The sequence below is a fragment of the Haliotis cracherodii genome, unplaced genomic scaffold, assembly GCF_022045235.1.
Source record: "Haliotis cracherodii isolate W230 unplaced genomic scaffold, xgHalCrac1.p SCAF_23, whole genome shotgun sequence".
Taxonomy (NCBI): Eukaryota; Metazoa; Mollusca; class Gastropoda; order Lepetellida; family Haliotidae; genus Haliotis; species Haliotis cracherodii.
In genome coordinates, this window is record NW_027266279.1 from 8,432,507 (window position 1) to 8,444,233 (window position 11,727).

General features: G+C 44.1%; 1 protein-coding gene across 1 annotated transcript; it reads left to right on the forward strand.

Moving 5' to 3' along the window:
- The first annotated feature begins 4,416 nt into the window (after positions 1-4,416).
- LOC139471787 (uncharacterized) lies at positions 4,417-6,690 on the forward strand. The gene has a single exon (XM_071254278.1). It carries the CDS (start codon positions 4,417-4,419, stop codon positions 6,688-6,690), a length of 2,274 nt encoding a protein of 757 aa, XP_071110379.1.
- Positions 6,691-11,727: the final 5,037 nt, after the last annotated feature.

The window sequence follows — 11,727 nt, forward strand, 5'->3', positions numbered from 1 at the left end:
TACACAACGCATTAAACACAGAAGGAGTTTCTTGGTTAGAAAAGGTCCCCAGTATACATAGTTGGAGATACTGGGTTGGAAGAGGTCCCCAGTACACATCGAAAACACATAGGTGGAAATTGTGGCTTAGAAGCCCATTCACGCACATACGCACACAACACTCGCAAGTAAACAGCTGCTCCTCTCTGTGATCTGTTCTTGTGTGGAAGTCGGCCGGTCAGCCTCGGTGACCTATTGCAGGTGGTTGTGATTCAGGTGGATCAGTGCTCGTGCTGTCAGTAGTTTCCCTGGTCCACACACATTACTGACATCACTGTGCAACTAGGACAGTTCACCTGGCGCAACTACGACAAGTCAATGATTCGGCCTGGCGCAACTAGGACAGTTCACTGAGTCGGCCTGGCGCAACTACGACAAGTCAATGATTCGGCCTGGCGCAACTAGGACAGTTCACTGAGTCGGCCTGGCGCAACTACGACAAGTCAATGATTCGGCCTGGCGCAACGAGGACAGTTCACCGAGTCGGCCTGGCGCAACTAGGACAGTCAACTGAGTCGGCCTGGCACAACTAGGACAGTTCACCGAGTTGGCCTGGCGCAACTAGGACAGTCAACTGAGTCGGCCTGGCGCAACTAGGACAGTCAACTGAGTCAGCCTGGCGCAACTAGGACAGTTCATCGAGTCGGCCTGGCGCAACTAGGACAGTTCACCGAGTCGGCCTGGTGCAACTAGGACAGTTCACCGAGTCATCCTGGCGCAACTAGGACAGTTCACCGAGTCGGCCTGGCGCAACTAGGACATTCAACTGAGTCGACCTGGTGCAACTAGGACAATTCACCGAGTCGGCCTGGCGCAACTAGGACAGTTCACCGAGTCGGCCTGGCGCAACTAGGACAAGTCAATGATTCGGCCTGGCGCAACTAGGACAGTCAACTGAGTCGGCCTGGCACAACTAGGACAGTCAACTGAGTTGGCCTGGCGCAACTAGGACAGTCAACTGAGTCAGCCTGGCGCAACTAGGACAGTCAACTGAGTTGGCCTGGCGCAACTTATACAGTCAACTGAGTCGGCCTGGCGCAACTACGACAAGTCAATGATTCGGCCTGGCGCAACTACGACAAGTCAATGATTCGGCCTGGCGCAACTACAACAGTTCACTGAGTCGGCCTGGCGCAACTACGACAAGTCCATGATTCGGCCTGGCGCAACTACGACAAGTCCATGATTCGGCCTGGCACAACTACGACAAGTCAATGATTCGGCCTGGCGCAACTACAACAAGTCCATGATTCGGCCTGGCGCAACTACGACAAGTCAATGATTCGGCCTGGCGCAACTACGACAAGTCAATGATTCGGCCTGTCGCAACTACGACAGTTCACTGAGTCGGCCTGGCGCAACTACGACAAGTCAATGATTCGGCCTGTCGCAACTACGACAGTTCACTGAGTCGGCCTGGCGCAACTACGACAAGTCAATGATTCGGCCTGGCGCAACGAGGACAGTCAACTGAGTCGGCCAATTACGACAGTTCACTGAGTTGGCCTGGCGCAACAAGGACCGTTCACTTAATGAATATCACCAGTTGATCTTCCGAACTATTCGACCATCGGTTTTGTTGTTATTTTAAAAATAAAGACGTCAATAATAAATAAATCCAATAATTTTAGAGGTAAACAGAAAAGGTGTTACTTTCTTAACAACATTAAAAGCATACCAGTTTCAAGTTTCTGTAGCCCACATTGAACATGGTCAAGATAGAAACAGATAACTGGTGCAGTGCGTGACAAGAATGCTTGGATTTACAGAAAACGATCTTCCTGCCAAGATGGCTTCATGAAATATCTGCACGCCATGTGCTACATTATCTCTTGACCCGAAGGTAAGGCAAGTAGCTCCAGGTGACGTTCCCAAAGACGACATCGACATCGTTCACTGAGCACATAAGATTACATGGTGAGATAGACTATCGGCTTTTCCGTATGTTGTTGCGGTACTCGTTGAGATAGAGAGGGCATAGAATTCTAAAAGAGGACCAGCGCCATTGTCAATCGAATAGATGGCCCTGCTTAGGTTAAACGGTGAATAGTAGACTAACATTTAGTCTCTGAAATCTTATATTACACAATATCCTTCTTGACTCTAAAAATGTAAATATATCCCAATGCTGATTTCATAATAGAACTAGCTTGAGCTGACTAGATTTGCTTTTGTGTGCGTTTCTAGATTATTTTTTTTCATTTCATAAAATAAATATATTCCACGGTCATGGTGCAGGACTAGGTGAATAGGCGAATGTTGTTTTACGCCCATTCAGCAACTCTTCAGGTGTGTCATGACAGCTTGTACATTAAGTCAGGACCAGGCAGACTGGTGGTTGAAATCTTGAGCAAAGACCCACACCGTCAGGATCCGGTGAAAACCATCAGTCACACATTGTTCCAGCCTGATCCTCGTGTAATCAGCTCAACCATCACCTCGCACGCACACACACGCGCACACACACACGCGCACACACGTGCACAAACACATTCAACCGCACGCACACAAGAAAAAGAAATGAAATGAGTAAAGGAAACCTGAATCTCACTTTTCGTGTTTACTCCCGGTGTCCACAGCAATATTATCATAGGCTCATCACAATGACTGTCATATATCAGATCGATTTCTAGATATACCAGATCGATATACTTGTAGCATGACGCCAATGGTAATTTTAGCCTAAAATCGTGGCATGAGCCTCGTTTTGATAGTTACATGTGGCACTGACTTCAAAATCAGCTTCAAGATCCAGAAAACAGCCATTCCAGCACACATAACCTCGAGGACAGGCCAAAGAAACAGTTCTGTATATTTGGATTGAATCGAAATCCTGTGGTAAGTATTTATTCAAAACTGAAAACACACTTCATTTGAATGTTTGATTAGAAAATGACAAGCAAAAGTTTTTCTCAAAGCGGTCTCGGGGGTTATTTAGTTTCGGGTAGGTGGGAGTGGGGGTGGGGGTGGGGTTGGGGGTGGGGGTGGGGGTGGGGTAAGGGTTGGTGCGGCTGGCGCTGGGAGGGTTTGGCAGTGACGGCGTTTGTGGCAGAATACAGATTTTCGACAGCGAATCTCTTTATAGAATTTGTTTCCACACAGATGCCATGACAATGTGTTTGGTATTTGTAAGTGAATTTAGTTAAACGCAACTTTAAATTGTACTTCACGTATACCCTGCCGTGTGAGCTCAGTGTGAGAGAAGAGCCGGATATGTGCGACTGTGTGAAGCCATGGAGCATGAGTACCCTGCTGTCAAGCCAAAGATCATAGTCGGGGCGAATTGGGTATTCCAACCCGTGATTTCTAACCTGGGATTTTATCAAAAAAATGAAGTTGAAAAAAATAATTATACTTCAGACTGTTGAGAAAAATGAAATTGCCTGCCACAAAATTTATATTGTTGCAAGGTGCTTCTCTAAAGACAAAATTCAGACTCATAAATAAAAAAAATCTGATCTGTAGCTGAAAAAATATCTCGATACAATTCCTGAAATTAAGGATTTGTTCTGGACTCCATTTTTAAATATATATTTTACAACAAGGAAACTTTATTTCTTAAAACTAAATGACAATAGAAGGTAGGACAACATGTGTCCAAAAAGCTGCGTTTAGAGGGCAAATCTTCGACTCAAACCGATTTTTCACAAAGATGTGAATAAGACACGACAAGATGCATTTCAAGTTCTGTAAATCTGCCCATTTCACTAGTTTTAGTCCCATTTGTGTATTTAGTGACTGTTGTTATTCTTCGCATACTAATAATTCAAAATTTCCACAAAAGGACCTTATGCTACCTGTTCTTTTCCAGAGTAACAAATCATTTAGACATAGAAATATACCTACCATTTGATAATCTGGGGGTGCCTGAGATTCAATAGTTAACAAATATATTGTCCCCGAAATTTCTTTGAAAAATATGAATATGAAGTTCGGATATATTTTGACCCGTGAAGATTCCGTGGAAGAATAGGTCTTCAGCAACCCATGCTTGCCGTTAAAGGTGACTATGCTTGTCGTAAAAGGCGACTCACGGGATCGGGTGGTCAGGCTTGCTGACATGGTTGATGCATGTCATCGATCCCAATTGCGCAGATCGATACTCATGATATATATCACATGATTGTCTGGTCCAGACTCGATTATTTACATATTCCGCCCTCATATAGCTGGAATATTGCTGAGTGCGGCGTGAAACAACAAACCAAACCCAAATTTGATATTTTTTCTATATTTGTCTGTGCACACGTAACTGTTAAACACACACACACACACACACACACACACACACACACACACACACACACACACACACACACACGTCAAAGCCAGAATAGGAAATTTGTTTAGATAACCACGCCCTGTTTGTTTCAGACAATGAGAGGTCTCGTGTCACTGACGTTAACACTTACGTTGGCGTGTCTGTTGTCTATGCCAGACGGAACCCAGTCACTCCGAGCCGTTAAACAACTGCGCCATGCTGACCGAGCCAAGCGAGGCGCGTCACAGGAAGCGCCTCACCACCGAGCCAGGCGAGACGGGCCGTCGATAATTCCTGATGGCCGGTATAAGCGTGATACGTCATCTTTCCCGACTACCACGGGAGCCCCAGACAGTTCTGGGGTAGCCTGGGATCTTCAACGGGTCGTGCGAGACTTCTTGGTAGAAGCCATCAAACATGCCGACGCAGCCAATGACGACGCTGAAAGTTGGACTGACGCCGTTCTGGAATTCCTGTTGAAGAAACTTCATGACTCTGGGAGCCTGGAAGGGATTGCCGAGGATGACATAAGGAGAGATTTTAAAAACCGGTTTGGGGGAGACGACATGGAATCACATCTTAAAAAGATTGCTGAGCAGATGGGAAAAGGCGAAGTCACGTCTCACCAGCATCACCTCGAAGCTCTGAATAAGCATCACCGTCAACACGACACTGTCGCGCACCACGGAGGAAGCCATCATGCACACACAGCGGGACATAGTGGAACAACTACACATGGTGGACTAAGGCACCACGTGGACGGTGAAGCTGGGGTGCATCAACCTCAACGTGGCCACCGTCACCACGAACATCAAGCCATCCGCAAAACACAGGCACACCATCTAGGGCACCGTCCCGAACACACTAAGGACTTCGAACACATCACATCTACTGCTGCTTATCCACATCACCAGCAAGTGCAGCAACCCGGACACATCGTATCTACTCCAGCACCTGCACATCGCCACCATGGCAACCAGAAGCAGCATCTCCTCACCGAGGGCACGGCCCAGCAAGGGAGCAGCGAATCATTTATCAATGACAATGATTTTGAATGGACACCAGAATCTGTTAAGTCTCACGTCGACACCCTTCTTCATAAGATGGATCCTCAGCAGATCGAAGGGTTTATTGTTTTCTTGGACAACATCGACGCGGAAGTAGCTATCAAAAATGGCGAAATTGCCATCATTCCTTCTGAAGCGATCAAAGCCCATATCAATATGGTCTTTGACAAATTAGAAGTGGCCAATGAAACGCACGTAGAAAGGGCATTGCATGTCATACTTCATTATCTTCACGGCTTCGAATATACAGAGTTTGGCAAGATACAAGGCAATTCCGAAAGCAGTATTCCTGAAGACCCTACTCTTGAATTCGCCCGAGGATATGCTCTGGACATGATCGACAACCTCCTTGCTCGGCAAGGTGAGGAGGGAATGCAGACAGCACTGGCGGAGATGGCCCATTTGCTGAAGAAGTTTGAGCATCATTTCTCAATAGACCCTCTCCACACCAAGCACGAGCGTCATCGTCATCATGGTGATGGTACATTGGCAACCGTTGAATCTGTCACAGCTCTTGTAAACAAAATATTTGGAGAACTCGAAAATCACAAAGACAAATCTGACACAGATTATGAGTTGAAAATCCTTGCCCAGATCCTTGAATCATTTACAGGCCACCATGGCCACCAGAGAGAGCACCCTGTACCTGCACTTGACGATGCAGATGAAGATTACGATGTCACTCTGGAGTCCGTCAGAGAACCTGCCCTGGAACTGGTTCAGACTCTTGGCTCACACAAACAGACCACAGCTCTTGCTGACCTTGCCAACATGCTGGTATTGTTTGAGTCAAGAGAGAGCGACACCGAACCAAATATTCATTTCGAAGGCAAATTCAAGGGGTCCTCGCATAATGCGAATGCAGAACCCGATGCAGTGAAGAGGCTTGCGGATGAAATCATTGACAGGTATGTGGCAGAGAACGATGAAGCCAAACTCACAACTGTTCTCAGAGCAATCGTGGCCTACCTCCTCGAACTTGAGACTGGAGGTCACCGGGAGCACCACAAGGGCAACGTGCACCCACAGAATGATGAGGACGTGGATGGCAGCGAGGATGAAGCCGGGAACGGAGATGCATCAGAATTCCCTGAGGAAGACACTGGTGACGAGGCCAATACCAACCCCTCTATGCCTTTCCTCCCGACCATCGGCAACAGATACCATGGCACGGCAGCCCTGAACCACATGGGATTCGCTGCTGAACCAGAGGAGACTGGCATCGGATCGGGAATTCCTGGGCGCGGCATTGTGGGCAGCCACAAAACCCCCCGAGCCCCAGCCCACACTATTGGTCTCCGTGGACTTAAAAAGAGGAGATAAAAAGGTGGTAAGCCTCACGTCGTATTTGCTCAGACCTCTTAGGGACCGGCGATTTGATAACAGGGAGCTGGGATTTTTATCGAAAACATGATTGTCCCTTAAAAATTCTTGAAAAAAATATTTCATTGCCACAAAAATTTTGTTTTTCTCATTACATCAAAATTATTCCATTCAAGAGTAATTAACTTTACCAAACCAATAAATATAAAAATACTGTCCGCGCTCTAGTAACAAAAAGCATGTATGTTTCTTTATATAAGGTAACGGCTCAAAGGACAAATGATTGCCACCCTTTTCCAAATTTAAAGTTTACTATGTAGATGGAACAGTTGAGGCGCTTCTATACGTGACGTCAATATTTGGTTCGTATTCTCTTCTGAGTCATGGTTTCGTGTGGCTGTTGGCATCTCTGTTTTCCTTAATCATTACCTTCACCGTTTACTTCTGTGCTGTGTTACAAATACAGGTTGGCATCTCGTTATATTAAGTTGTTACAACTGATTGCCAAGTTTGATTTCAATCTCATTAAAATGAGATCTTAGCTTTCGCTGCCGGTAAACAAAAATATGTGTACACGGCAGAACGACCTTTCGCGAACTTTGACCGACCGATCAAATGACAAAAGCAAAAGGCTGACATTAACCAATCAGCAACTTTTTCATCTTTCTCGAGCTTCACGGTACTAGTTTCAACTTGGCGACTTCCATCCCGGGCTATGGAAAGTCTCTTCCGTTTCAAATGTTTATCGTTCGTTCGTTCGTGAGTAGGTGAGGTTTTACGACTCTTTTAGCAATTTTCCAGCAATATCACGGCGAGGGACACCATGTCAGGAATCGAACCCGGGTCTTCGGCGTGACGAGCGAACGCTTTAACCACTAGGCTACCCGACCTGCCCCCCATTGATTCAGAGCAGTATATCTGATTTCTGTATCTCGAAAACGAAGATAACTAGACAGTTTGCGATGAGAAATACAAATGGCTGAACGTTTATAGTTTTGTTATGATATTTACATAGCTTCTTGTCTCTGGGCGCCATGACACCCGAAATGGAGCACCACTGAAGGAATATTTGTGTTGTGTTGTTTTCGTTTGTTTGATCAAAATTTCCGAATCCAGGTGGTACAGAAATTAAGCCGAATAGTTTTAGAAAGCTGACGTTTGATTGGCTCAAAGCTTATGCATCCTTCGTTATTACTGGGCGGTCAAAGTCCACATGGGGTTGACCTGGGTCGTCCAATGCCTCCGCAGAGAGAGAAGTACTGATTGGCATGAGATCGGTCGACACCGTGGTGTTATATCGACACTGGTTTTACACTAACACTGTGATGTTAAAATTACACTGTGGTGTTATATGGACACTGATGTTGCATCGACAATGTGGTGTTATATCGACACTGTGGTGTTATATCGACACTGTGGTGTTACATCGACACTGTGGTGTTATATCGACACTGGTGTTGCATCGACACTGGTGTTACATCGACACATGATGTTACATCGACACTGGTGTTACATCGACACTGTGATGTTACATCGACACTGGTGTTACATCGACACTGGTGGTATATCGACATCGGTGTGTTATATTTGTCTCGAACTACTGATTACTCGATATGTTTTCAGAGGTCTTCGAATTGCACTTTGTTGACCTTTTATTGTCTATTTCAGATTAATCTTGGTCGAGACACTGGATCCTGCCACAGTTTCTATCAAATAATCTTACGTTGTACCTGATTCTGAAAAGTTAAATCATGCTGTCGTCGTTTAGTCTCCTTTTTTTTATCATCTTTCTTCAACGAAATATAGCGTCCTTGATTCAACACTTTATTGTTTATGAATATTGATTATAAAGTACTTGAATAAAATCCAGTGTGCATGTCTAAATGTGTTGTTTCATGTAATTGTCTAAACTATTGGTAGGTTCAGGCAAAACACAAACCATTTCATTTTTGTTCCCAGATGAAGTGAAATATATTATAGGCCTATTGTTTTTAATTCAGTGATACAGAATACAGCGAGTGATGGCGAATGCAGCAGAGTGAATGGGTTTGGTTTAACGCCGCTTTGAACATCCGGGCGAACTCGGACCCGAGTCCGCAGTCATAGGTTTCAGCTGCGCCCAAGGGACGCAACTCTGCACAGCGAATTGCGGCACCCTAGACAACTAGCTGGGCCATCCGTACTCCGACTACAGTAGAACCTCAAGTTGAAGGGACTGAAACGAAAGTATCTATTTGTTGGGAATCCTACAGTGGATGATATATGCATATACAAAATAAACCATGTATTAATAAATTGATACATATGTATTATTAACAGCCATCAGTAATATGTGACAGGGATGGATTCAATTCACTGCGTTCATCAGATGCAGTCACGTGATTGCATTCACTTTGATTTCACCGTGACCCACGCCGCAATTCGCTGTGCAGAGTTATCTCCCTTACGTGCACCAGAAACCTATTATAGTGGGTACGAATCCCGATTCGGTCTGATTCAATGTATGTGTCTATCAGCACCATACCCTAGACCGTGGCTTACACCGACTGGTAAACGTCACATGACTCTCCTCTCGCGTCAAGATGACGAACTCACCCTGATATAACACAAATTTCTTTCAAAACCGCGTTAGCCCAACTCACTCACTCACTTAAAATGGGAACATATAAAGCTGAACTCCTTCTCCCTCTTCTTAAGTCCACACGTGACCCTGACAGATAGGAGTACATTTGGTTTTCCGCCGCGTGTAGCAATATTCCAATCTCATTAAAATCAGATCTTAGTTCTCGCTACCGCTAAACAAAGATCTGAAGACATTCCATTAGGGGTCATGTCAGAACGACCTTTCATCCGACCAAGCAGAGCGTCGCTTACCAGATCACGAAAGTGACAGTCGGAATGTGATTTCTAATCATGCAACCTCGAAAACTTTAACACGGGGTATTCCGAACAATAGTTACGGGCTTAACGACTGAATCTATACAATCTAGACCATATATTAGCCATTCGAGAATGGTCTTTCGTTCAGGTTTCAAATTTTTAAGCGAGAATTTGTCAAAATATGTTTCGAAGCGTAGTCGCCAATTTGAAATTAGGGCCGTAAAGCGCGATAAAACTGCCTTCTGATTCTTGTCTTGTTCTTGTCAGTCATTCCATTGGTCGGTCAAAGTTCGCGCAAGGCCGGTCTGACGTGCTCCGTAATGGGATGTTCTCAGATCTTTGTTTAGCGTTAGCGTGAACTAAGATCTGATTTTAATGAGATTGGCAATATTCCAGTATCATCACCGCGAGGGACACCGGAAATGGATTCACACATTATTAAGAACCGAAACCGGTTCTTGGGAATAGTTGGGATACATAAAACTTGTCGTTTTATGGGATTGCGTCTCATGTTCATTTTCCGTTTTACACAACTCTTGACATCAGTGAAAATGAATATTCTAATATTCTAGAAGTCACCAGTCACATCTTTCCTGGAGGAAGGTTCGTCCCCCCATCGATGTCCGCCTTGACTCGAAACGACATTATCCAATCACAATACGCGTCAGGCCTTCCATTGGAATACTTTGATCAAATAATCCCGATTAAACTAAATATGACAATATGCGTATATTTAAAAACTTTGGAATATTAGATATTGTCAATTTAAGACCGCCACGAATCACAAAACTGTGTTGCACAGATTACGTCTGTTGCACTATGTTGGCAGGTAGATTCAAACGCATACGTTCATTTGGTTGTAGTCAGTGTACGAGTCACGTGACAGCGACAGCCACTCCCTGGAGCTATAACTTCCGGTTGCTTTCCAAACCTGAATTCAGTTCAATAACTATTTTAATAATATACTAAGAGTTGAAAAATGTTTACAAGCAATGAAGATAATCACCATTTTCAAACCATGTATACCTTTTTAACTCTTTTTATGAAATATTGTGTTTCGGAAATTTCAGTTCATTTGCGACATTTGCAGTCAGTAACCAACACAACAAATCTTTGAGTGAAGACCCTAAAAACATATGCAAATGTTCATACTTGAGATTACGACAAAATATATTTTGTACTGAAATCCTAATTGTACGTGTAGTGAAAGAAGCGAAGGGATGAATTTTCTCATTTACATATGTTTAACGGTGATCTGATCAAAACTGCAAAAGAGATATGTCAGTTAGTTTAGGCATATGTACAACAGGTCTTTGAACGTCATTTAGAAGTGATTCACATAAGGAAGAGAATATATGGATGTCAACTTCTTTATTATGAGGAACACATTAACACTTAAGTTATTAGCAATAGACAATGGAAGCCAACACTTAAGTTAAGTAATTGGTAATGGACATTGGGCAACTGGTTGGGGGAAGGGGGGGGGGGGGGTAATTAGAATTAGGTGTTAGAATGGACTTATTTCTTTGACCTATGTCGGGGGTAAATGCCTAGCTGGCTTCAACTTGCCCCTTGCAATGTCCATTCTTATCAGTGGCATTCATTCACTTGATGAAGGAGTAAGCATATACTCCGAAACGTTGTGTTCCTCGTGATAAAGAAGTTGACATCCATATATTCTCTTCCTTATGTGTACAACAGTATAAAACAAATACCTGTGTCGTTGTGAGGGAGGGGTACGCATTGAATGCCTACCACAAGTCACGGCGGCGCTAGGAGATTCTATGTGGTTCTATGTGGATCCATTATCAATGTCATTATCAGATCGTCGGTATGTAAAGTCTAAAACTAATTGTAACTACCGTACTCGACGTAATAAGCGCACATGGCGCTCTGAAAATTAGAAATAGGGGGCTCTTATTAGAATATTAATTTTGAGAACAAAAACAGAGTTGAAAGATCAATTTCGTGGTTTATGCTGACTGCCTGAAATGTTTACACACGACAGATATATTTTTCAAATATTTAATTGCCCATAATTAAGGGTGCATATAACACAGGAGTGCGTATTTTACGCGAATAAATAAGTCTTTTGTACATTGATCAATCGGAAGGGGTGCTAATTGGGATTGTTCACTAGCCAATATATTAGGAAAT

Excerpts from the sequence above, each read along its gene's own strand:
- LOC139471787 (XM_071254278.1), top strand. The coding sequence starts at position 4,417 with ATGAGAGGTCTCGTGTCACTGACGTTAACACTTACGTTGGCGTGTCTG.